We start from the raw sequence: 26,180 nt of genomic DNA on the forward strand, positions 1-26,180 counted from the left end.
TAAACAATAAGCTACTAACATGTGACAACCAAATCACATCATTTGTGTTTTGGTGTCTGGACTGCACCATTAAAGGTGTTTTGCTGTAGTCTATAAAATTCAGCTAATTTGAATGAATTCTGTGAATGTGTGTTTTGGGTAAGCATGAATAATTTAGCCAGAGCAGCAGGATCTTTGAGAGAGGCTTTAATTACCCATGGCCCACAGCACTGACACTTGACCATAGGCATTTATTAGCGCTATCCGTCCATCAGTGCCCCCAGATATACAGCTTAGAAGCCACAAAGGTTGCGGATGTGGACTGGCCTGGGTAAGGGGGTTGCGGGGTTGTGGACGTCCTTTGGGTTGGGTGGGGCAGGATGTCTGAGTGTCAGCTGTCTGCAATCGGGAGGGACAGGATTAACCAGCCCTCATTGGACAGAGAGATAGGCTTTATTTGGTGTGTGTGGAATGGCAAGGGACCAGTACCCCTCATAGGTATGCACAGAAAGTTTATCCAGTAGCTGAATGTGGTCACACACTGTCCTCAGTGTGTTCCAACCCTCCACATTGTTTACAACCCCTTACTACACATTCATTTAGACATTATGAATGTCATTACGGTAAAGTCATACCAGCAGTGGTTTACTATAAAAAAATATGCAATAAACCAACTGTAAAGGGTGATAAAGTGAAATTTACTCATTTTAAATCGGAAATTCATATAATCGTAAAAAGACAAATTATCCAACTATAAGTGTACAGACTCATACTTTTATGTAATTAAAAATAGCTACTAGCCGTAGAGATCTCATTTACAAAAGATACAAATGATTTGCAGAGAAACATAAACAAAAATACGTAAGAACTGTACTAATAACATAATCAAACAACTTATAAAACGCTTCCTGTTTACAAGCTTCATTCACAGGGTTTGGGCAGAGGCTTAGTCATAACACAAAATCCCATGATTAGTTCCAAAATGCAGGACAAATGGCGTATGCACGTATATCAGATGCATCAAATCTCATCAATCAGACTCTATTCAGTCTACGAAAGTAAAAACCCATCATCTGCCTGTCACCCAAAGCTTCAATTACAAAAAAAAAAAAAAAATCAGGGCTATTGTTTGCAACAAGAAAAATGATGACCCTGATCTAATTACACAATCAAACAGAGAAAAATCCCAGACAAGTTGGGGCTTGAATGTGTTGTGACCATTTGCCTTGGTATGGTCTTCAGTCTATTTGTGGAGGGCGGCTGCAGGGTAGAAGTGTGTGAGCTTTAGTGCCGAAGGACAGAGCTGAAGAATCAGCTGCTGGTCTGGGATGAATTACGCTGTTCTCAGCAATTTGCTATTGTTGGTGTTTGGTTAGAGCTGTCGGATCCACTGGTCACTGCTGTTCCCTGTTATGCTTGGACTGCAGTTTATTCTGGGATGAAGGCTCAGTTTGAGTTATGGAGGAGTCACTTTGATTAAAAAGGTCCACATTTGAGAGCTTTTGACCTGAATCCTGAATGTTTTCCCTGCTGTGCTGCTCTGCAGAGATAGTTTCTGGTTTTTCTTGACAAGCTGTTTCATATAGAGGTGTTTGCTTCTTCTTCTGGGAAGCCACAATGTCGATGGTGCTCATGTCTTCTGATTGGACCAGTGGAGTTTTGTTCTGGTCTTGTCCTCTTGTTGTGAATGCATCATGTCTCCTGGGAGATATTTCCTTCTTGGTGCCAGAGTGTCCTGCTATTTGATTCGCCAGTGATTCTGCTGCTTTTGTTGCAGCTGCTCTGTGCAGTTCTGTTTTACTATCTGCCGAGTCCCTCTTAGTTTTGTCAGAGAGCGCCCTCTGGCTGCAGACTGAAGCCATAGCCTTCACCCAATGGTGCTGGAGGATCTGCTCTGCTGTCAGCCTCACTGTGGGGTCTGGTTTAAGCAGAGATCTGACAAGACCTTTAGCTTCTGTTTGTCCACAAAGAAAATAAAGAATTAGATTCTGAAAACTGCAAAAGCTTTAAAGCTATTTTAAATGTGTTAAAAATAGCTAGATCAACGTAGTCTAGATCAATAGTGTATCACTCTTTCTTATGGTCTCTCTGAGTTTGGACTTTTGCTGCTTTATACAAATTGCCTGCCCAAAGCAGTTTCATGCAATTTGCTTAAATATGGAGGACAATGGTACCAGTTCAAAAAAGTATGCACATAGCAATTGTAATTTACAATATTATTTTCAAATATTAGAAACAAAAACAGCAAAGGGCATGAGAGAAGCAACGTTATTAGCAATGACCTTCTGAGAGAGAAACTTACAGAAACAAATCGTCAAAATCCTTACATATGTTCATCTAATGTAGTGACTTTAATATCTAATGTCAACACTAATACCAAACATTATATCCAAAATTTAGTTGCATGTCCACTGATAAAGACCATAAACAGCTTCTATCACTCCAATGGAAAGTAAAAATCTAGGATAGTCTTGTTTGTGCTAAAATATGATCATCTCTCTCTCAAACAATTTTTGTGGTATATATTTTAAGTGGAAGATAAACTGATGTAATAGGAAAAAGACTGAAGAAGTAGCTGAAGTCTAAAAACGAACTGTAAAATCTTCATAAAGCCAGAAGAAGTTGTGAGAAATACAGTTTCACACAAATGTTTTCTATTAATAAGGAAAATATAAAGAAATGAGGCATGACTAAAGATTTTACTACAGCACTATTTATAATATTGCAACCTGTCTAGATAATAGTTATTGTAAACAGAAATACACCTTGTATTATATAAATGATATGCTCTACACTCAAAGGCAAAAAGCACACTCAAAGCTTCCACCATGTCATTCGACAAAGATGAATCCAAAACAGAGAAAAAGTATGAAACTCTAAAATTTAATGGTAGATAACTTTATTTTTACCATGAAAATATTTTAGTGAGGTTTACCTTCTGAGATTGAGTCCCAGTAGGGCGAAGGGAAATGAAGTTCTGCGTGTTTTATTAGCTTGAAGAGCTCCTCCTGATCCCGATCCCGGCTGCGGAACGGGGCGAAGCCACACAGCAGGATGTAAAGAATCACCCCCAGAGCCCAAACATCCACTGGTACACCGTACCCTGCAGATAACCAGACTAAGATTATTAAAATAATCTGACTCACATTCAATCACAAAAGTGTCTCCAAAGTACCTCACCTGTTTCGCGGAGGATCTCTGGGGCTACATATGTTGGTGTGCCACATATGGTGAAAACCGGTTCTGTTACCACCATAGCCAGGCCGAAGTCCCCCAACTTCAGCCGACCGATGCCAGCGGATACTTTCTCTATCTGAGAGAGAACGAGAATGTGAAATAGACAGCATGACCAGACTGGGATTAACTAATAAAAGTTAGGATTACAATTTTTCTGTCTGAAGACAGGATAATCCAGCACCATACTTTTTCTTTAAGCTTAAAGCAGAGTCAAGCATATCTACATGTGATGCAAATCTACCACGACAGGAAGTCTTTTACTCTCCTGTGGCAACCATTCAGCTTTTTACTGAATGGTTACAGTAAACAGCAGCTGCAGTTTCTTGGTTTCCTAGCTTCCTACTCACAGAGCAGCCCTGCTCCCTCACTCAGCTCCTTCAGACTAGCCAGCAGCAATTAGCAAACACCTGCTGGAGTTGCACATCTGCTGAGCTCGTTATGAGCTACTTCTCAATGAAATGCTGGTAGAAAAAAAAAAAACGTTAGAGGATTAACAGGGGAGCGATGTTGTGATGACTTCCTGTAGGCAAAGACTCAGAAATAGCAGAAGTTTTTAAAGAGACCGAGGTCCAATTTCAAAGTGTTTTATATTGAAGTCAAATTTCTTTTGAGTCATATTTGATATATACATCATTTTCATAATAATTGAAGGTAACATATGAGTGTGCTATAAAATGGCACTATGTGACTGGAAAACGCAGAAAACTGCCCCTTTAAGATTTTTATTTGTAAAAAAAAATCAAAAACTATATTTTTGCTTAGACTTTAAAAGTATGGACTTCATTGGGTTTGTTATGAGACAAACAATCCCATTGAAATCTCAAACACTTCAATCTGCCCTGATACTAACCAGTAAATTCTCAGGTTTTAGGTCTCTGTGGACGATGCTCCTGCAGTGGATGTAGTTCAGTGCTTCGCTCATATCCGAAACCATCCGTCCAGCCTCAGGCTCTAGAAACTTTCCCTTGTCATTGATGGCCTCGAACAGATCCCCTCCGCTCACCAGCTCCATCACCAGGTAGGAGTGGGTATGGGTGTGGTGGTGGGCCAGCAGCCGCACGATACGGGGGTGACTCAGACTACCGAGGAGGCTCAGCTCGTTCTGCATCATGTGTTCTCGACCAACCAGCTTGGAGCGCTCCACGATCTTCACAGCGACGGGTTGGCCGTTGTCACGCCGACGGCACTCCCGCACCACGGCAAAGTTCCCATCTCCGATCAAACGGCCGATTTCATAGCAGCGCTCGATGTCAGCCAGCGTGAGGTCTGTGCCCTCGCAGGGGAGGACGCAGCTCTCTGTGAGCTGTGTTTCTGTGTGAGCTGAGGCCACATGTGGAGCTGGACGTAGAAGCTGTGATGGTGCAGAGCTCTTCTCCTTGTCTCTGCTGACTTGAGGAGACGAGGGGCTGATAGAAACATCTGACTGTTTCACCTCTTGGCCTGTGTGATGGCTTCCTTTCTGCTTCTTTGACACGGGAGGGAGTGGGACCCTTCCTGATAGAGTACTGACCAGTCCTGGAGCCAGAGGTCTTGACCTTGTTGCCAAGCAGTTTTCACACAGAATAGGAGAGGGGATATTTGTGTCTCTGAGAACCTCATTATGCTTGAATGGACCAATAGGAGATGGATGTCTCTCTTTCACTTCTCCCCTAACACGCAACTTCTGGAGGTTGTTTGGAAGGTGAGCAGGTTTTTTGCAAGAATTCTTCTTATCTGACTTCTGGGAGTCAGGAATATACTGTCCTTCCTGGTTTTTGTCTGCATGTTGAGACGTGTGAGCTTTGGTGTGATTCTTGACATGCGTATGTGCGTCTCGTTGCGTCTCTTGTATTTTCCCAGTGTTTTCCGTCTCCTCGCTGTAGCCACTGTCAGCTTTAGCAGCTTTATCTGGCGCTGGCCGGAGTTTCTTCTCCCAGACCTGCAGGGCATCGGCGCGGTAATGGGAATGTTCTGGAAAAAGTTCCTCCAGAGCATCCTGCACACTGTTCAGCACGGGGCGGGCCTTTCCGAGAGCCAAGAAGGCCACTTCACCACAGAAGAAATCACACACACCCTTTACCTAGAATAAAAAGCGAAAAACAAGTTACCTAGAAATAACGAGTTGGGAGACAAATCTGAAACCGGACATCTGCTGAAAGGTTTCCTTTTAAGTAAATTTGGAAAAGCTAGATTTAATTGAAAACGTTTTTTGACAGATGAAGCATTTAAACACGTCCTATTTCAAAAAAGGTGATCTGAATCACAAAAAATGACATATAAAGATAAATAAGACTGGTTTGAAACACTAAAATTTAACTTGTCTTGGGTCCAGTGCTCATGAGAAGAATAGGGAGTATGAAGAGGCCTATTTGCATTTTTTCCCTAGATCCTCCCACTTTATGTTAAATCAGTTAAAGTTTGCCTCACCTCTCGAGCATGTGTCGTGTACAGACGAGTGACTCTTCCTCTGTGCCAGCGAGGAAACCCCAACGCTTCTGAGAGATCCAGGAGCAGCTGCTCAAACGACACCACAGCCCTGCGGTTCAGCAGCACCGTCACCTTACAAACAGCAAGAAATAAAACAAAATCGTATTGTTTTCTCTGTAAACTAAAAACACTTGTCCATGAACTGAAAAACACAAAGACAACAAATACTTAGCCATTTGGTGTTAAATATTTGTCATTTAAATAATGAATATAATTATTAGGTAATTATAACAATTTTGTTTGAAGACTTCTGGTCTACAGGAATCAAGCTCAAATTTTTGATCAAAGTTTTAAAATGTTTTACCAAAACGGCACCATAGACACAGTGAAACTTGGTGGTGTCAGCATCATGCTTTGCAGTTATTTCAGGTGGTAATTTTGAAATTATGAGCTATTATGGGCTTTTCCAAAAACCCAGTCAGTTTCGAACCAAGATCTCTTATGTGTTTATTTTAAAAACACTGGATTAAAGGGGATTTAATTTTTCACCATAATGTAGATTTGAGGTAACTAAAAAATGGTTTAGTGGATAAAAAAATGTTTTTTTAGAGACCTGACAATGTCCTTGCATTCTTATAGATATTTAAAGCATTTACAAAATGATTTAGCAAAGATGACCAAGTCATGAAGAGTAACATTGACAAAATCCCACCAGAGAAGACTGAATGCATAAATGAAATCAAATGACGTTTTTTGACCATTAGTAAAGTGTGGGATTACTTATGCGGCTAAGGTTATTGCCCCTTTTTTATTTTTTATGTTTCCCCAAGGATTATTTCTTTGTATTTCAGTTCAGTTAAATAAGATATATATCATATTAGAAATGTAAAAAGTTTGGAAATCATTTATTATGATGTCAGTGTCAAAAATCTGAAATTTTAACAGGCGAGTGTACACTTTTGAGAGCCATTGTAGAAGAACAAGAAGTTTTATTTATATAGCACTTTTTCAGCAAGAAGGCAGCTCAAAGTGTTTAGTGCTTATTTTAGATGACTGGTCCAAATTAAGACGGATGCTTAGGAGCAAACAGCCTAAACCATGCCTGTGATCACAAGTATGTGACTATTCTACATAAAGAACCAATATTAGCCTTAAAACTTCAAGAGTTTATGTTTGTCATGTAAAAAACATAATTGTTGAGATTATAATTCTCCAGAAATATTTATGAACAAGCTTATTTGAATATCTTAATGCTCAACACCAAGTGCAATCTTAGGTCTTCTGCCTTAAGCATTAGTCACGGACTTCATTTAATATTTATTTTTGTTGTCATCTTCTGTAATACACATGCTTTATTTGTTTGACTTTTGAGTTAATCATTAAAACTTCTAGTGAACTCTTTGAAATGTGCTGAGAAGAGAACATGCTTATTAATTTACTGAATTTATTATATGAACTAAGTACTTTGTGGACACAAAATAACCTCTATAATCAATTGAAATATTAGTAAAAGTCACAGATTAAAATTTTCTGAGCCCTTCAGGAGAGATGCCTCCTATAAAAATATTAAATATAGTTTTTACCTTCCGCAGTCCATTTTGACTACATGGGCGGACAATAGTGACCAGATGAGGCCGCTCGGCGCTTTCCTCCGCATGCCTTGTGTGGAAGAGCGGTGGGTGAGGAGGAGGGATGTGGGGCCTGTATACCCGCTCCAGTTGGTGTGGGCGTAGGGGCCAAGGCTGAGGTGCCCAACCAGCACGCTTCAATAAGGGGACAGGCGGCCCTGAAACAAACAATAAGAAGGAAACTCATTTTAGACTAGTGAAAGTTTGTTGAGCGACAGTGTTGTGGTTTTTTTTCCCCGAGACTTGTAAACATAGAAAAACTCATAAGTAACACAACACCGGCTCCTTATCCTGTGCGACTGTGTGTGAAAGCAAATCCGACTGATCAGATTTGAGCGTTTTCCATCACATGGAGTGCAGGGGCCATTTGAGATTCTTCAATCAGCATGCCGCACTGGTTGAATTATTCAGGCTTCCTTAAGTCAATAAAACCCTACACACACACACACACTCAGTACATACACACACACCTACAAACAAAAGCTTGCTTGACCTGGTTAGGGCTCAGCTACATCTGCATGATTAGTAGAGCATTATAGACTCCCATCATCTTTGATATTTTATCTTCTGGCATTGATGGATAGATATTATCTGTCTGGTCTAAGGGGTTTTTGTTGTCTCCAGACAGACAGAAACTCAAGAGTAAGATGGAACAATACAGTTTTTTTGCTAGCTGAGCATCAATTTTATAATAGTTTTATACACATTTACAAAATAAAGGTTTCTCAGTACATACAGAAAAGCAAGTAGCCCTTCTGGTGAAATGAAATCTTTCTTCCAGCTGATAAAGTGTACAAGTTCCCCGAAGTCAGCGTATTGTTTACTTTGAAGCCCCTACTTTTGAAGCAGCTGAATTAAGTGTCTCTTACTAAAAATTACTCCATGCTTAACAGCAAGCCTCAGAAGATAGATATAATTAATTTCCAGATTTAAATTAAACGAAAAGAGGTCGAATTAGTCCATTGTTATCATAATAAACGATAATAATTAACGTTGCTATTATTAAGTTGTGCCCACGAATTAAACAAGATGTGGCCACGATGTGTTTTTATTATTATTATTATTATTATTATTATTATTATTATTATTATTATTATTATTATTATTATTATGGGCTCCGTAAACATACAAAGACACAAAATAATTTGAAAACAAAAAACAAAAAAACTTTCTGCAATAAATTTCAAGAATCAATTTAGCCAGTTGATATTATGATACTCCAAAGTTTTATGTATTTCTATTTTGAGCAAAAATCGTTTAAAAAACTCACCTGCCACTCCCCATTTAGTGTTTCGTGCCACTTCGCCTCCATTCCTGGCCTTCATACCGACGTCATTTATTTAAAGTAATAGTGGGAAAAAAAATTAATGTAATTAATTTTACTTTATCCCAGTATAATCATGAGTTGTTGCTGGGTTTCTCTCCCCTGCTAGCTTTCAGGGAAAGTAACAGGATGTGAGAGGACCATGTAGCTATAGTGGTTGCCATGGAAATACGTCCACTGACAGTGCAGAGAAGACCGGAAGTTTAGTAGTTGACTGTCAACATAAAATAACTGAATCATTCGACGCTCTCCCGAGAATATTTCTTTACTAATATTAAAGAAATATCAGACTCTTGTCACTCAAATGTACTATTTTATACGTCTGAATTGTTTCAAAAAGAGATATTGTGGATTATATTATCTGCAGGTTCAAATATCAAAACTATTTTGGTATCAAAATCGGAAGTTTTTCTCTGTATTTCCTCAACTTAACACTAACAAGAAGAAAAGCGCTCCTACGTTTACCCTGTATAATTTGCCTTTACTTTCGCATAGTCTCAACTTGGATACAAGTCAAAAATTGCACCGTGTTTGATTTATTTAGACGGACATATAATAGGGAACGCAACTTTGCGGTTTAGTATTTAAATGGGGAGGGAGAAAAACAAAGATGTCGATGATATTTAGGAATTATGAGACATTTCAATGAATTTAGGATTCTGAAAAATATTTCAAATGTTTTTTCTCCTTTCTTATTTCAGGAATGATAACAGTAAAAAAAAGAAATAAAATAAAACATGTTTTATACTTAGATGATACTTTTTAACTTTCATTTTTTTTCTTCTTTTTTTCTGTTAGAATAATGGTTTACTTAGTGAATAGAGACTATCCTAATTATTAACGCCATTGTTCTTATTTGAATTTAAGTTCAGAACTCTTATAACACATTAGACATGGCACTCATTTAAATTAAGATTACATCAGAGTTTTAAAACTTTGGCTGCAAGATGTCTGACACCATTGTTTTGCCTATAAGAAAGTTAAATATTTGGAAATATTTTTAGATGCAAGAATGAATTTACAATTTAATACACTGAAACAGTGTTTTCTTTTTGTTTGTTTTTTGCTGTTAAATCCCACACTGGCCAATGCATATTCGAGCTTTATTTTATTTAATTCTTTTTTAAGTCACAACTAAATTAATGAAAAATCTGAGTGAAGTCAGTGATGTTTTAGAACTATGAACGTTTATTCTTTTTTTTTTTTTTTTGGTTTAAACCCACACAGCATACTGTGTTGCATGTTTGTTTTTGTTTTTTACCTCCGTGAATTTCAATAATTCACTGAAACACTACAATGCTGCTGTCTCAGTAACACCTGTTGCAAGGTCTATGCTGGAAAAAAAACCTCTGGGTCTTATAGAAAGAATGAAAAATCACTCTGACAGTGGGCAAAAAGGGCTGGAGGCAGCTTCAGGGTGAGTTACCATGGTTTCACTGATGGAATCTAATAGTCTGGCACGCACACACACACCCCCCCCCCCCACACACACACGCCCACACACACTCACACTGAAACACAAGCATTGCTGGGTGTGAGTCCAGTTGATCTTTCAGAACCCTTCCCCCCTGGGGCCTTCGTCTCTACTGCAGATGCTGGATCAGGAAGCTTTAACTCCGGTTCCTGCTTCACATATTCATACTACTGAAATGTAACGTTCAAAACTGTTATTTTGAACATTATTAAAGAGTTTAACATTTTATTGCAAATAAGGAAGAACCTTTTCTTTAATTAAACATTCATTTTTATGCATGTATGTGTTTTATTCTGTTTGGTGATTCTCGTTTTGCAGCAGCTGATGTTGATGAAGTTTAAAGGATCGGTCAAACACCAACTGTACTACCAGCTAACGACCAGCAGAGGGGGTAAGTGGGCCTGGTGTATCTGGGAGTTTGAGTTTGACTCGCTGTCAATAAAAATGAATGAATCAATCAATCAATCAAATTTTATTTGTATAGCACATTTCAGCAGCAAGGCATTTCAAAGTGCTTTACATCATTACAAACACAGAAACACAATGCAACATAGAATCAACAATCAAAACACAGCATTAAGTCAGGTTAAATTTGTAATTGATTACATTTCAAATACAATTCTAAATAGGTGGGTTTTCAGTTGAGATTTAAAAGAAGTTAGTGTTTCAGCTGTTTTACAGTTTTCTGGAAGTTTGTTCCAAATTTGTGGTGCATAGATGCTGAAAGCTGCTTCTCCTCGTTTGGTTCTGGTTCTGGGGATGCAGAGCAGACCAGAACCGGAAGACCTGAGAGGTCTGGAAGGTTGAAACAATAAAAGCATATCTTTAATGTATTGTGGTGCTAAGCCGTTCAGTGATTTATAAACTAACAACAGTATTTTAAAGTCTATTCTTTGAGCTACAGGGAGCCAGTGGAGGGACTTTAAAACTGGTGTTATGTGCTCTATCTTCCTGGTTTTAGTGAGAACGCGAGCAGCAGCATTCTGGATCAGCTGCAGCTGTTTGATTGATTTGTTGGACAGACCTGTGAAGACGCTGTTGCAATAATCAATACGACTGAAGATGAACGCATGGATGAGTTTCTCTAGATCTTGCTGAGACATTAGTCCTTTAATCCTGGAAATGTTCTTCAGGTGATAGAAGGCCGACTTTGTAACTGTCTTTATGTGGCTCTGGAGGTTCAGGTCAGAGTCCATCACTACTCCCAGGTTTCGGGCCTGATCGCTGGTTTTCAGTTGTAATAACTGAAGCTGTGCATTGACTCTAGATCGTTCCTCTTTAGGTCCAAAAATAATAACTTCAGTTTTGTTTCTGTTCAGCTGGAGAAAGTTTTGGCACATCCACACATTTATCTGTTCTAAGCATCTGTTCAGTGATTGGATGGGCTCTGAGTCACCTGGTGACATCGTATTGTAGAGCTGTGTGTCATCTGCATAGTTATGGTAGCTAATATTATTTCCTGTTATAACCTGAGCTAGTGGGAGCATATAAATATTGAATAAAAGGGGCCCTAGGATTGAACCTTGGGGTACCCCACATGTGACCTTTGACCTCTTTGATGAAAAGTTTTCAATTGAAACAAAGAAATCCCTGTTCTTTATGTAGGATTCAAACCAGTTAAGCACTGGACCGGAGAGTCCGACCCAACTCTCCAGTCGATTCAGTAATATGTCATGGTCAACAGTGTCAAAAGCTGCACTGAGGTCCAACAGAACCAGCACTGTGGTTCTGCCACAGTCCGTATTTATATGGATGTCATTGAACACTTTTACGAGGGCGGTCTCTGTGCTGTGGTGAGCACAAAAGCCAGACTGGAAGGAGTCAAAGAGGTTGGTTATGGTTAGGAAGCTAGTTAATTGTTTACACACAGCTTTTTCAATAACTTTGCTGATGAATGAGAGGTTGGAGATCGGCCTGTAATTCTGCATTAGTGATTTGTCCAGATTGTTCTTTTTTATAAGTGGTTTGATTACTGCTGTTTTCAGAGCCTGGGGGAAAACGCCTGACGAGAGCGATGAGTTTACTATTTGGATCAGATCAGCAGCAATAACAGGCAGGACTTTCTTAAAGAAATGTGTGGGTAAAACATCCAGACAGCAGGAACTGGAGCTTAGTTGACTTATAATTTCCTGTAGGGTTTTATAACCAGTCGCTCCGTCTCCAGTCGATGTTATATCAGCTGTTTTTGAAACTGTTTGTTCCTGATAAGCCGGCGGTTTCTTCCTAGTCAGAAATCCTTGAGCCTGTTCTTCTGAAGCGATGATCACGTTGCTGTCCTTGTTGATAAAGTGAAAAAGATTTGCAGTGAGCAGCTTTATCCCATGTTTATTAAGATTGCGTCTGCTTCTTCCAAAAAGGTGAAAGCGCTGCCAATAGATCCAGAGGTTATCAATGAAGGTCACTGAGCTGGCAGAGCAGCTTTTAATCAGCCATTTGTTTGTCATGCTAGGAAGCACTAAAAGTTTTTGTATGCAGACGTATTATGCAGGTTCGAGTCTAAAAATGGTGTGTGTAATAAAAATAATAATAATAAAAAAAACAAGTCTTAAGAAAATCTTGAGTGACTGTCCTCTTTCTTTGTTTCCCCATCTCAGATTCATTTTTTATTTATTATTTATTAATCCTTTATTTAATCAGGTAAACCCCGTTGAGATCTAGATCTCATTTTCAAGAGGGACCTGGGCAAAAAATTTGCAATACATAGCAACCTGGTTACAAGATAAAAGGCAGGTTCCCTGGAGGATTTGCAAAGCAAATCAAGGAATGCAATCTTAAACCTCTCTGAGGTGACACAAAGCACAAATACACAAACAGTGAGCTAAGCCTAACAGAGCCAACATGGGCTACCATGAAGAGATAGCATATTCCATCAACCCACACTGCCAAACGGAAGATTTGAATACTGTTAGGACACGCTGGTACTAGGGCTCTTTAGATTTAACTTTTGACATTTACTAAAATGCCCAAAGCAGCAGTTTATGCATGTTCTCTTTCACAAGGGTACACAAAGTAGTGTGAACAAAACCGATGTTCAGTGAATACATACACTCGCTTCTCTTTGTAGTCAACATCACCTCTATTTAAATGGTTTTTAAGTGGTTTGTAAGAGAATATTAGATAAGAAACAGTGTCACAAAGAAGCATTGGGAAGTTGGATGAAGACAAAAGCAAGGGAAATCCTGCAAGAAAATCTGATTGAGGGTGTAAAATACCAATGATTGGGGTATAGGTCAATTTTCCAGCAGGAGAACAATCCTAAAAAACAGCCAGCGAAAATAGAAAATAGTTTAGATCAGTGCATCGTTTCCCTGAATGGTCCGGTCCAGGCCAAAACCTAATTCCAAGAGTAGTAGGAACTTAATCATGAAGCCAGAGTTACAGTGGAATATTTCACATACAAAAATCTAAAAATATAAATACATCCTACAGTGTTCAAATTTGTATTTGTAAACAGTTTTGAAATCATCGTCCTACCACTTCACAGCAATCAGCTACAGGCCTCTAAAGAAAAATCTGTAGCTTCAAGAATGTGCTTGCAGCATGAAAAACATATTTACAAAAACGTTGAGAAATATGAATACGTTTGCAAGGCACTGTAATAAAACAAACTTTTAAGCAATTGAGTGGCTTTACAGTAAGCCTCGTACTGCCCGACTCTTAGCTTGTTTTTGTTCTGAGGAAGCAGTTCACATGAGAAATGAAACTTCTCAATAAATGAAAGATTACGTCAGGGTGCGGTCTACTGAGTCACTTTGGATAAACATGTGTTTAAAACTTTCATTATGCAATCCAATCCATGTAGAAACATGACGATGTTCATCTCTTTGAACCTCACTGATGTAATTAACTTTCTTTATTGCTTTACCTCCAGATGGACACATGGAGGAAGAGTGACGACAGATGTTTGGTTAAAAAACAAAAAGAGCATGAAAATAAATTAGTTTGTGTTAGAAAAGGGAGGAACGGAGTTAACTTGCTCATATGTTACACAGTCCTACAAAGATGCGCAGGAAAATTGTAAGATGTCTGGAAGAAATATTAACATTCCTGGTGTTATGACCTCCATGCTCTTCCTTTGGCTCTTGAGGGATTCAGCAACCTTCTGCAACAAAGGCCTTCCTGGGTTTATGCCTGTGTCTGCTGAAAGGCTACTTTGATAAAGTCCTACTGTGCTCAAGGCAAAACATGCTATGTGAGTTTCTGCAGGATTATAATTGCTACAGTGCTGTACTCCGTTGACTTCTTCACATTACAGCAACAAACTTAATTGTATTTTGTTTAGGGTTTTTCCTCTAATAGAGTAATTCCAAGTACTGCATAAAAGCAAAATGAGAGATGAGTAAATTTTCTTTACAAATAAAAATCCGAGAGGTGTGACACTGATTTGCATTAAGCCTTTCTGGGTAAATATTTTTGCACAAACTCCTTTTGCTGCCATTGCAGATGCAGGTCTCTAGGAGTTTGTCTCTTTCAGTTCTGTACATAAAGGCACTAACATGTTGCCCACTCTTCTTTGCAAAATAGCTCAAGCTCAGAGACATTGCTGGAGGTTCATCTTTCAGCAGGGCAACGTCCTGAAACATACAGTCAAGCCTGTCCGTATTTTAGAAGGCCCAGTCAAAGTCCAACTGTAAAATTGCTGCTTTTCACAGATCTCTTCATTCAGTCTTTTTTCTTTCATACAGACTTTTACGAGGCTTTTTTCCAGCATTGCCCTGTATGTAGATGTCTTTAAACAATGGATTTATTCCTGATCCTTAACATGAAGGCCAAATTTAAGAGATCCTCCCACCGAACTGTGGTTCTCATTGGAAAAGTCAGTTTTTTGGACTGCCACTGTCAGACTTCGGAATGGTTAAAGAGAAAAAAAAATAGCAACTGCACTGTATTTTTATTTTATTTTATTAAATTTCATTGAGTATCATATTAAAAATAATTTAAATACATATGCATAGAACACATTTTAGATGTATCTCTGCAAAAGATTTTGACAACGTTTTCCTCCCCCTTCACAATTCAGCCGTACATTATGATGGGCTAATTCATAAAATCTCAGTGAAACAATTAAGGTTATGTTTATATCTTCATTTATTGCAAGATTACTGCATACACGGCGGCTACAATCACATCAACAACCAACAGTTTCACCAGGAATCTGCAGAAGAAAGCATATCTTATCATGTACTCTCAGCTCAAGTACATAAACAATAAAAAACTGATATGCTGGGGTTGCAGTGGTCACAAATAGCTTGGCACGTTACATTAGCTAATGTAAAATCTTAGCCCGTTATCTGTGTTTTTCCGCGTACTGGATAGCGCTCATAAAGCAATAAAGTTCCATGTTTTATGTGAGATTGCCCAAGTTCACAGAATGCACATGAGTAACCTTTCACAAAGAGGATATGCAAAGGCATCAGGAGAAAATCCATTTCAGTTTGAGTTAAGGCCAACCTGTAACCTCAAAGCACTTCGTCATGCGATTGAAAAAAGATCAAACACACACCCACACACATGTTGAAACACATCTGTGAAGCTACTGACAGCCTGAGAACGTGCTCCCTTTAACTAGGACAGCGTGGATATTTATTCCACCCACTTTTTTCGCATTTAAAGTCAAATGAAAGGAGAAAATGTATTTATATTCATCAGTAACACACACTTAGAGAGAAAACACATATTTACATACACTGCATAAATGAACGCCTTCAGTTTTTTTTCACTGTCAGAATTGAAATTAAACTAAATTTCTTCCTCTTTTTGGTCAATTCAGATATAGCAAATTGATCTCTATCTGCTAAATAAAAGAACAATGAATAACGTAATGTTCAAAACAAATGTTTGAATACATTTCCTTAGTATTTGATAGAATTAACCTTTAGGCTCTGGGACTTGGGTCAAACTCCTGGCAGAGTTGGTGTAACTGGGTCAGATTTGAAGGCTCTATTGCTCCCACAAACCTTTTTAGGTCGAATTTTCAGTGGGACGAACATCAGGCCTTTTTGGTTGACCACTCCATGACAGTGACTTTGTAATTAATTTGGCTGTCATCGGTGGTCATTATCCACCATTTGTGTTTAACTTCTGCTGTTTCCACATAATCTTCATCCCTTACTATGTCATCTTTTTTGTGGATGCAACAAAACGGATGGTGTGGAAAAACACTGACGCAACCAGATGCTGTCAGGTTTGTACATGTTCCCAGAGTTTTTTGGGTTTTTTTAATTGTAGCAATGGTCAGCATGGCGCAACACTTACGTTTTAGTTTCATCATAACACAGGATATGTCTTCAGAAATGGAGGCCCTTGACTCTGAGTCCATATGACTTTTTATGTTGCTTTTGGAGTCATGGCTTCTTCCTCACCGAGTGGCGTTTCAGACAATGTCAGTACAGGACATATTTCACTGTAGGTGACCAGGCTAGTTTGTATTCACCTTGATTATGTTTTCTCGGGTAGCTACACATATTTAGCACCAAATTATTGTAAGCTCTGAGTCACACAGCTCATCTTTATCCTGAAAAATGCGATGGAGAGAAATTATTATTCTGGTTATACATCCATTTAATTATTTAAACAAGTGCATGCAGCAACGTTTTCCTTTTTGAAGTTCACAGTTCTCTTCTTGATGCTTTTCTTTGGACTTTTCATGTGGAGTCTGCAAGGAAGCAGCATTTTTAACGAGTTCCTTTCCCATTTAAATCAGTTTAAGCTTACAAATTTAAGCTATTATCACCTGGGCTTTTGCAAACATGTTTAAAGGCAGAGTAGAGCATCCTAACAGTTCAGTCTTTTATTTAGCATATCACAAATGACCTAAATCAGAAAATATTTTAATGTCAAAACAGTGAGAAAAAAATAGTTGCCTACTCATTCTGAACAGAACACACTTTATGTGGAGGTTTTTGTACTCAAAGTTGTAGAACTTTTAAAACCTAAAAGGACGGCTGTAAGTTGAGAACCCAGATCTCAATAATGTCAACCTTTCACCTCCTCTCGCTCTTCCTCAGATTTTTCCATGCGTCTCTCTCACACCTGTTTATTAACCATCAAGCTGCTTCACGCCACATTGTGTCAAACACACACGTGTCATTTTAGGCACACTTGCAGCAATAAAACAAGTCCACAAGACAGCAAAGGCAGTGGACAGAGTGAATAACATAATGTGATGATGTAACAATTTTCACTATTGACTTTTTTTTTTTTTTTTTACCCCCATTCCGTTTTGGTGCGTCTCTCTGCGGTATTGGAGTTAATGTCATTGTTACGCAACCTCTAGAGATCATCTGGCCATGAGTCTGCGGATAGTAAAATTTAATCAGAAAGAGATTCAGATTGAAGGGTGGAACGGGATTTTAGGGTTTTAATTTGGTTTAGGTTAAAAAGGGAGACACAAATTTAAGAAAAGCAAAGATGAAGTTAGTATTAGTAAGAGCTAGAACAATTACAAACACACTAAAACCTTAAACATCTATTTTCAGGGTTCAGTTAAGTTGAATTTTAATAATATAAATTCTCACTAAAAGTCACACCAAGGCCCTTTACCAAACAAACAAGTCCACTTCATACAGAATCTAACTCAATCCAACTTCATTCAGTTCAATCCAATGAACTTTAAACTAATACTAACATTTAGATCCAGGTAATAGACGCCACAATTCACTTAATTTAGGATACAATAAATAATGGAAGCCTGTAAATTGATGTGAATCTTCATTTTGGTGCAAAACCTCAGCCTGAGCAAGACAGCGAGACGTTAGAGGGCCATGCCTCTGATGAATGGCTACTTCCCTCAAGTGGTTTAAGAGGACAGACATGAGACACATACAAATGATGATTTTGGTTCAAGACCTAACAGCAGCTTCTGTGCTCTCATAACATCTTTTTAAAAATATTTTTTGGCACAAGGCCTTTATTGAACAAAAATATTGACAGGAAACAGGGCGGAGAGAGAGAGGGACATGCAGCAAATGGCCCCATACCAGGAATGAAACCCAGGACAACTGCAGGGAGGACCATATCACCAGAACATAGTACACACTGGTTTGTGAACTGGTCTGTCCAACGCCTCCGCTCTGATATCTTCTTGGACAGCAAGAAGGCCTCCAAAGAGAGAACGAAGGTCCTTTCCGGCTTGAAAGTATTTTGTGAAAAGGTCAGCTGGCAAAATGCAGAGACTCATGTGTTTTTGTAAAGCTTAGTATAGATTGTACAAATTGATTTGATGACCACTTCTTCAATGTTTGGATCTGTTTCTTCCAGGGGGTTTTTTTCGTAACAGATGATTACATCTGTAGAACATTCTTGCTTCCACAAGGCAAGAGTAGAAACACGTTGTGAGTGCAAAACAAGCTCTATAGCACACCAATCTTCCAGAGCCCCTATCTTCATATTTATGACAGCTCTCCTCACCACCATGGGCCACTGCACTCCTGTGTTTTCCAAGTCTATACACAAACACACATTAACACTTTTGGTCATGCCCTTACAAGTAGAAAAGTATTCATACTGCCACCTTCTCCCACTTTGTGACATTAGATCCAAAACTCTCTGTGGCCTTTTTGTGATAGACCAAACACAGCAGGGCATAGTTGCAATATATAAAGAAACGTACCAAAGAAAAATCCAAAAAGTGTAGCATACTGTTGTGTTCGGCTCGCCTGAGCCAATCAGATCCACAGTTTGCTGCAGTTACTGCTGGTAGATATTTGGAGTATGTCAGCTTTACACATCTTGAGTCTGAAATTGTCGACTATTCTTCTTTGAGAAATTGATCAAGCTCAGTCAGACTAGACAAGGTGAAGCTGAGAAAAATAAAGCTTTCTTTTATTTGGATCAGGATTTTGACACATAGAAATACTTTGATCCAACTCATTTCATGATTAGAGCAATGTCTGTATGTAGAGGACCATTACCCTGCTGGAAGTTGAAGCTTCCTTCTTGTCTCAATTTTTTTATAGACCTTACTTAACATGTTCTGTATATAAACTCTGACCAGTTTTCTCTTTGCATCCTGTTTACTCATTAATATTCTGCATGTAAACCTCTGAAACCTTGACAGAACACTTGCTTTTATACTGAGGATAAATTAGACTCAGTTTACTCATCGACTGACACCTTAAGGATTTTCTTTAGGGGGATCAGAGTAAAGAGGGGTGGATACAAATGTGTGCCACTCTCAATGATTTTACTTTAAAAAATGTTGAATAGCAGTGTTCTTTTCCTTCCACCCATGCACTACTTCGTGTTGGTGTCTATACAATCCAACAAAACGCATTGATATCTGTTGATGCAATTCAACAAAATGTGAATTAAACACATTTGTCGTGTAAGGAATGATCGAGAATGAATCTGAGAAGACAGCCATGACACTTTCCTAGTGGGTTGGGGGGGAATCAACCTCTGCCCATCCTCCACTCAATCTCAATCTCCATCTGTTTTTTTTTTTTTTTCTTCCCTCGTTTGTCTCTAACAGTGAAGCCTTATTCATGGTCGACCCTCTTGCCCCCATCTCCTTTAGTCCCTTTATTCCACCAGCTTGGGTTTCTTTATGGCTCTTTGTGATCCTCTCTTTCATACTTCCAACATTAACGCAGCAGTTTGATTAAATAAACCATTGCCTCAGAGTTGAGTGACTTTATAAATTAAATGCATAAATAACGGGGTAAAAAAAAAAGAAAAAAAAATCGAAAGAAATAACCTCATGAACATGCAGTATCAAGCAGCGTAATGTTGTCTCCACCTCCTTTCCTGCTCTGCTCTACACGGGCGGCTGACATCACGAACAGCCGGTTTGAAACCGACCAATCAGATTGCAGAGAGAGAGCCTGAGCTGCTGAATAAACTCTCCTCTTTCTGTCTCCCTCCTCTCTCATTCCGCCGCTCCTCTGCCTCGCCGCCGACTGCTAACCCTCTTACAGGCCCCGCGTCCTCATTTCACCGCGCAGCTGCAAACATGGTCGAGGCTTTCGTGGGCACGTGGAACCTGAAGGAGAGCGATAAATTTGACGATTACATGAAAGAGCTGGGTAAGGAGGATTTCTCTGTTTTCGTCCGGTGCACGTTTATTGAGTGCGAAGCGTGTGCGCATGCGTGCGAAACAGGAGAAGATGCGGCGCTGCCAGGGCTGCACGCGAACACATGCGGCAAAAAAAGAAAAGGCTGCGGAAAGATAAAGATCTGCGTTTAGGTTTTAAACGCTCCGAGAGGCGGCTGGTGGATGGATAGCGTGGGTAAAATTAAATAATTGTGGTACCGCAAACGAGGGAGGAACCTAATTGCATAATTAGGGGAGGGTGGAAATGGGATTTAAGAGTGGGTGTGTGGAGGAAAAAAAAAAAAAAAACACGGTAGAAGACGGAAGCCAGAAAAAGGGAGGAAGAATGGTGGACCGCATGGCCAGAGGGCTGCGAGTAAGGGAGGGGTTCTCCTTTGGTGCAGAAAAGAAAACCCCAACTGTGAAGGCGATGAATGGTCTGCAACTGTCTCTCTTTCATTCTTTCGCACATGCGCACACACACGCACAATTGTGCATAATGTGTGACCCTAGCTAACAGCTTCTCATTGTTTGCCACCATGATAAGAGTTGCATATCAAAATGACTCGGACATCATGGAGTTTGCAGAATATTAAGATGGCGGCAAAGTCTTCCACATATGTGCTGGTTTTAGCATCCAATGCTGGAACAGGTGCGGTGAATTTTACAACCGTGACGAACTATTTGACTTTGTCAAGAAGATTGATGGTCCTTGACCTCGCAGGATTGCCACCATTGACCTGCCCGCTCTGTTTCAGCTCAGAAACCATTGGACTCTTCAACCCTTTGACCCCAGTTGTTGGCTCAATGACGCATCTTGCTATGTCAAGTTCATCCACAAACACGTTGTTCTGTTTGTAAGCCTTATTGAGAGCAGGTTTTCTACTATGGCAGAAAAGGGAGTGAGTCAATATTACCCAATCACATAAACTCCTTTTATCCCTAATGCTCACACACCCTTGTTCTGAGAGCCAAGTCGGCGATCATTTGCTCGCTCGCATGTCCAGACAGGAACTCTGGTCAATGGGACCCCACTGTGTTTAAAGAACATGCTCCAGGCCTGATAGTAGTCAAATAAAGATTACAGATTGTGCCATTTGAAGGCACCCGGGGGCCAAATCCACAGCTTCTGCCTTAACCTTGTATCAACAGATCCCACTGACTTTCTCTAAATCATCTGTAAATGAAAAAGAATTGGTTTCGGGAGAACATGTTTCAACAACCGATACGGCTATTGCTTCATACTCTTTACTTTTGTTTTGCACATTTTCCTCTCTGCCTTTTGGATTTTTATATGTTCCAATCCTAACTTTGGACTTTTTCATCAGAACGAGCTTCAGCTGTCCAAGTGTAATTTTGAAGCCAATTTAGCTGTTAAATAGTCACCCATAATTATTTTGTTTTAGCATGCAGTCATTTTACCTAGGTTTTAAAATATCAAAATATATCTTCTCCCATCTTTATTAATTTGACAAAGACAAAGAGGGAAAATTAAGTACATCCTAAAACAAGTCACTCAGTACAAACTCAGCTGCACAAAGTTAGCCCTATCAACTTTACACTGAATATCTAATTTACCAAATATAATTTTTTAATTGAAACACCAGATGTTTATATCCATCCATGATTAAATGCTTTTAAGACTTTTCTTTTTTACTTTTAGGAGAAGCTTAATTTGTATGTTGTCATGAAAAGAAATATTCTGCTGTTTAAAGATTGACTTCAGAGGCACCCTATGCTAAAAGAACAGAAGGGGGCCCGGTATAGAACCCTGTGGGATGGCGTAGTGTAACGGGTCTGCTAATAAATTATGTAAAATACGCAAAAACATAAAAGTGCACATTAATTCCTCTGAAAATCCCTGTGAAAAATCATTGTTTTCAGGAAACTGTTGACATGAGCTTTGCAGAGTGGTATTCAGGCTGTAGGCTGGAGAATCCTTCAGCCTTGGCATTACTAAATCTAACTGTATCTGGGCAATTGAAATGTTTTCTCTTTTTTTTTTTTTACTTTCCCTGATGAGTTGCATTTGTTTGTTTTTGTTTAGGTGTGGGCTTTGCAACACGCAAGATAGGCAACATGACTAAACCCACCACAATTATCTCTGTGGAAGGCGACACGGTGACCGTGAAGACTCAGAGCAGTATTAAGAACACGGAGCTTTCCTTTAAGATTGGAGAGGACTTTGACGAGACCACCGCAGATGACAGGAAGGTCAAGGTAAGAGGTCAAAGGCTTTTTAGTTCTATAATCGACTAGAATATAACACTCAGAGGAAGGGCTGTTGTAAATAAATATTTTAGTAATCGAGTAATCTAGTGATTATTCTTACGATTAATTGAGTTATCGGATAAAAAAAAAAGATAAAACATTTTTAAATCTAACATGACAGCAGTATTACTATTGCATACTTACATCAGTCCAATTTTTCACAGTTGAGCTTCCCTAGCAATAACTTTTCTGTAGTTTAGAAAATTAACCTGTAACTATAATAGTTCACTTTCTAAGTTTACCTGAAGAAAAGTTATACAAATTTAATAATTCAATAATAAAGAGGCAGGCTCACAAATACAAAAAATAGTCTATTCTTGGTTCTAATTTTGGTTCTTCTTCAGTCAATTTAATAGATGACCTCAGTCTATCCGCTCACCTGCAGCGCCTTTTTATAAGTGCTGTTGTAAAATAAGATGGATAGGGGAACAAAACACTTTCTGCCCACGGTGTGTGGTCTTTCCTATGACGATGGAAGTTAGCCATAAAGATTTGAAGATAAGACGTTAAGGTCAATTAATTAAAATGTGTTTGAGCTTAATTTTTAGCATGGGTAATGTTTAACTAACATTGTTTTTCTTTTTAGCAGATAGTATTCTTTAAAAGATTTACATTTAAGGTATTTCATAAGTATAGTTTTTCCTTCAGGACAGAAGAAAAGTTCAAGTAAAAGTTAATTTGTAATATTAGCATAAATATAATTTTTTTCTATTTATTAACATAAATAGAAAAAAAAGATACAGTACAGACCAAAAGTTTGTACACATCCTCTAATTCAATGGGTTTTCTTTATTTTCATGACTATTTATAAGGCAATAAATCCCACTTATTAACCTGACCGGGCACACCTATGAAGTGAAAACCATTTCAGGTGACTACCTCTTGAAGCTCATCAAGAAAATGCAGAGTGTGTGCAAAGCAGTAATCACAGCAAAAGGTTGCTACTTTGAAGAAACTAGAATATAAGAGGTATTTTCAGTTGTTTTACACTTTTTTGTTTAGTGCATATTTCCACATGTGTTATTCATAGTTTTGATGCCTTCAGTGTGAATCTACAATGTCAATAGTCATGAAAATAAAGGAAACTCAATGAATTAAAAGGTGTGTCCAAACTTTTGGTCTGTACTGTATATATACATATTCCTATCCTTTTAGCTTAGCACAACTAATGTAGAGACTTTAAATCTAAAATTTTAAATTTTAGTCAGACTAAAAGTAATTTATCTTGCCAAGCTTATGTAATTTTTTTAACTGGCGAGTCTTTTTAATGATAACTTGTTCATTTTAAAGCAATGAATGGTTCATTGGGAGATGGAAACATAGCTAATGTTTGAAAAATTTACCTTAATTTATATTAGTGATTATTGCATGATAAATTTGTTACAATTATTTTGCTTAGACTAAAATGGCACTCAAATCTGTTTAGTTCATTAAGTGCTAAACAGATTTGTGACTTCATGTTGCTTTACATGTTGCTTTATTTGTGTTTCCATATTTCCATGTATTAAATGTCTCTTTTTTTTCTCTAAAGTCCCTAGTGACAGTAGAGGATGGCAAGTTGGTACACGTACAGAAGTGGGACGGTAAAGAGACCAGTTTGGTCAGGGAAGTTGACGGAAACAAGCTCACATTGGTAGGTATCATATAATGCATATTTAACATTTATATGTGTTGTGTTTTTTCAGATTTTAATCTCCTCATTTCTTTGCCATAGACACTTAAAATTGGAGATGTGGTTTGCACACGTCGCTACGAGAAAGCAGAGTAAAACCCGCCATGGAGTGTACTGCATCAGCTGAAGTCCCAAAACTCCGTACGACTCTGTAGTAAGGAGGCCAAGAAAACGCCATGTATGGCTGCTAGTCCCCTGTTATTGTACCTTCAGTATTACTGTTACTGTTGACCTTGACTTTGCCTGTTTCGTAAACTTCTCCTTTTTTCTTTTCTTTTTTTTTGTTTGTCCCTCTACTAAAACACTGAATGAATTCCAATAATTTGTTGTTGTTTTCAATAAAACTGCTGATTGTTGTTGGGGGTTTTTTTTTTATAGATATACATATTAAAAATACTGTATTTTTGCATGGTTCTTAAAAAAACCTTGCACATTTCTGGAATTTGAAAATGTTATGATCTCAAACATTCAAAATAAAAGTCAACAATGACAAACAGGTAAACCAGTTTTTTCTATTCTTTAATATACAGGCTGCTTTTTAATTCATTGTTTAAAGGGCAAGCAGAGGTTATTCACTTTTTTTCTGTTGCTGTTGGACGGATTAATTTTTAATAAAGTACCTCCTCCCAAGGTCATAACTTCCTTAATTAAATAAATGTAATGCTTGTTGAACCTGCTGAACAAGGCTCTAGTGTGAACTATACTAACTTGGACCTCAAAGTTGACAGCCAAGTATTGCGTGCAACCACTGTTTCCATAACAATTGGCAGTACTCGAGTTGAAGTTAATTATAGCTCCTAAAAAAAAAAAACTAAAAAAAACCTGTGTGTCTATGTGAGAGTGTATATTTTCCCTTGGCGTGGGGAGGTTTGATCAGAGTGTTTGCCCAGGATGAGGGAAACGTTATGTCCTCTATTTGTGTATTAGGTGTGAGATCTAAATTTGTATCCCTCCCTCTCAGATCATGTGGTAATAACTCAGAGCCAACTGGATGCAGGGTTAAGGGGTAAAAGGGCAGGGAAGGAGATAGTTCATCTCCTGTCTGCCATGGACCACAACTGTTGGAGGAATGTCTTCAGTTTGTGGAGGAAGCTGTTGGAAGTTAATGAAAATTAATCATAAACATAAATGTTTCATTGGACTTTGATTTTGTTTATTTCATAGTTCCATTTTTACAGTTGGGTCTAGATTTGACGTAGACAAAAGACAAAACTAGATCTCGCAAAAACCTTGACCAAGTTTAACCAGGTAGAAAGGGTGTCGAATAAACAAATTCCAGTGGGATACTAGTTAAGAGAAAATCATTTAATGCCACTTAATATTCTAGGGTATTGCTTTAATTTATTTGATGCATTTATTGCTCTCAGAACAAAGGAAATCTTATATCCGCTGCATTTTTCTGCAAGTAGCCTGGGCTAATTTATTACATGTAGACAAAAAAGGGTTGGTAAGGAGACCAGTTTGGTCAGGGAAGTTGATGGAAACAATCTCACAGTGGTGGGTGTAATATATTACATATATAACAATTATAAGCGTGATATTTACTCACCTGATCTTCCTCACCTTTGTTAGTAGTAGCAACTTTTTGACAAAGACGCTCTGTATGCTGTTTATTTACTCACTAAGTAAATAAACAGAGGAATTACGTTTTTGGCACTTTTTGAAAATTTCAGTGACATTCAAGTCAAACGTATACTTCTCTTCTACCAGTGTACCAGCGTAATTACTAGTCCACCAACACGTGTGTCATTAATTAGAGGTGGAGCAACTGAATGGGAGATATTATGAAAGTCAAACATAGAACAGCATAATCTGTAAGATGGAGGATTGTTTCAGGAGTATTTCTACAGGTTTCTTGTGTTTAGCTGATGGGAAAAGACACACTGTTGGAGTGAGCCAGTTGGTGATAGCTCCTGACACATGATGCCACTCACTCCGATTTCCGTGTGGCCTGCATGTTAAAAAGTTCAGCATCCATGTCACCAAACATTCCCGGCTGTGAACAGTGGGCGTCCAGCTGAGGTTCAGCTGTCCAACTTAGGTTTTTTCCTCTTGGTCAGATGTTTTTGTGACACCATTAGCGAGTTTACCTGCACCTTTGCTGACCTTTGCTGAGGAGATTCACAAGGCTCAACTCTTTGATCTCTGCTTTTCTC

The 26,180-nt window shown here is 38.6% G+C and overlaps 2 protein-coding genes across 2 annotated transcripts; one reads left to right on the forward strand and one right to left on the reverse strand.

Moving 5' to 3' along the window:
• Positions 1-20: 20 nt before the first annotated feature.
• On the reverse strand, positions 21-8,575 carry dclk3 (doublecortin-like kinase 3). Its single transcript, XM_032581489.1, has 7 exons — positions 8,521-8,575; positions 7,206-7,408; positions 5,623-5,754; positions 4,067-5,275; positions 3,160-3,292; positions 2,915-3,082; positions 21-1,933 (listed from the first exon to the last, which is right to left on the reverse strand). The coding sequence occupies exons 1-7, from the start codon at positions 8,573-8,575 to the stop codon at positions 1,374-1,376; spliced, it is 2,460 nt and encodes an 819-aa protein (XP_032437380.1). The 3' UTR covers positions 21-1,373.
• Positions 8,576-19,893: 11,318 nt separating this feature from the next.
• Positions 19,894-24,380, forward strand: fabp3 (fatty acid binding protein 3, muscle and heart). Its single transcript, XM_032581599.1, has 4 exons — positions 19,894-20,073; positions 22,129-22,301; positions 23,884-23,985; positions 24,067-24,380. Exons 1-4 carry the CDS (start codon positions 20,001-20,003, stop codon positions 24,118-24,120), a joined length of 402 nt encoding a protein of 133 aa, XP_032437490.1. The 5' UTR covers positions 19,894-20,000; the 3' UTR covers positions 24,121-24,380.
• The last annotated feature ends 1,800 nt before the right edge of the window (positions 24,381-26,180 follow it).

Source organism: Xiphophorus hellerii, chromosome 13 (genome assembly GCF_003331165.1).
Source record: "Xiphophorus hellerii strain 12219 chromosome 13, Xiphophorus_hellerii-4.1, whole genome shotgun sequence".
NCBI classification, from domain to species: domain Eukaryota; kingdom Metazoa; phylum Chordata; class Actinopteri; order Cyprinodontiformes; family Poeciliidae; genus Xiphophorus; species Xiphophorus hellerii.

Bases quoted from the DNA above. Each gene is read 5' to 3' on its own strand.
- dclk3 (XM_032581489.1), bottom strand. From the start codon at position 8,575: ATGAAGGCCAGGAATGGAGGCGAAGTGGCACGAAACACTAAATGGGGA. The intron at 3,083-3,159 runs GTGAGGTACTTT...GGTTATCTGCAG, and splicing joins AGAGATCCTCCGCGAAACAG to GGTACGGTGTACCAGTGGAT. The intron at 1,934-2,914 runs GTAAACCTCACT...GTGGACAAACAG, and splicing joins CTGGGACTCAATCTCAGAAG to AAGCTAAAGGTCTTGTCAGA.
- fabp3 (XM_032581599.1), top strand. From the start codon at position 20,001: ATGGTCGAGGCTTTCGTGGGCACGTGGAACCTGAAGGAGAGCGATAAA. The intron at 22,302-23,883 runs GTAAGAGGTCAA...TTTTCTCTAAAG, and splicing joins CAGATGACAGGAAGGTCAAG to TCCCTAGTGACAGTAGAGGA. The intron at 23,986-24,066 runs GTAGGTATCATA...TCTTTGCCATAG, and splicing joins ACGGAAACAAGCTCACATTG to ACACTTAAAATTGGAGATGT.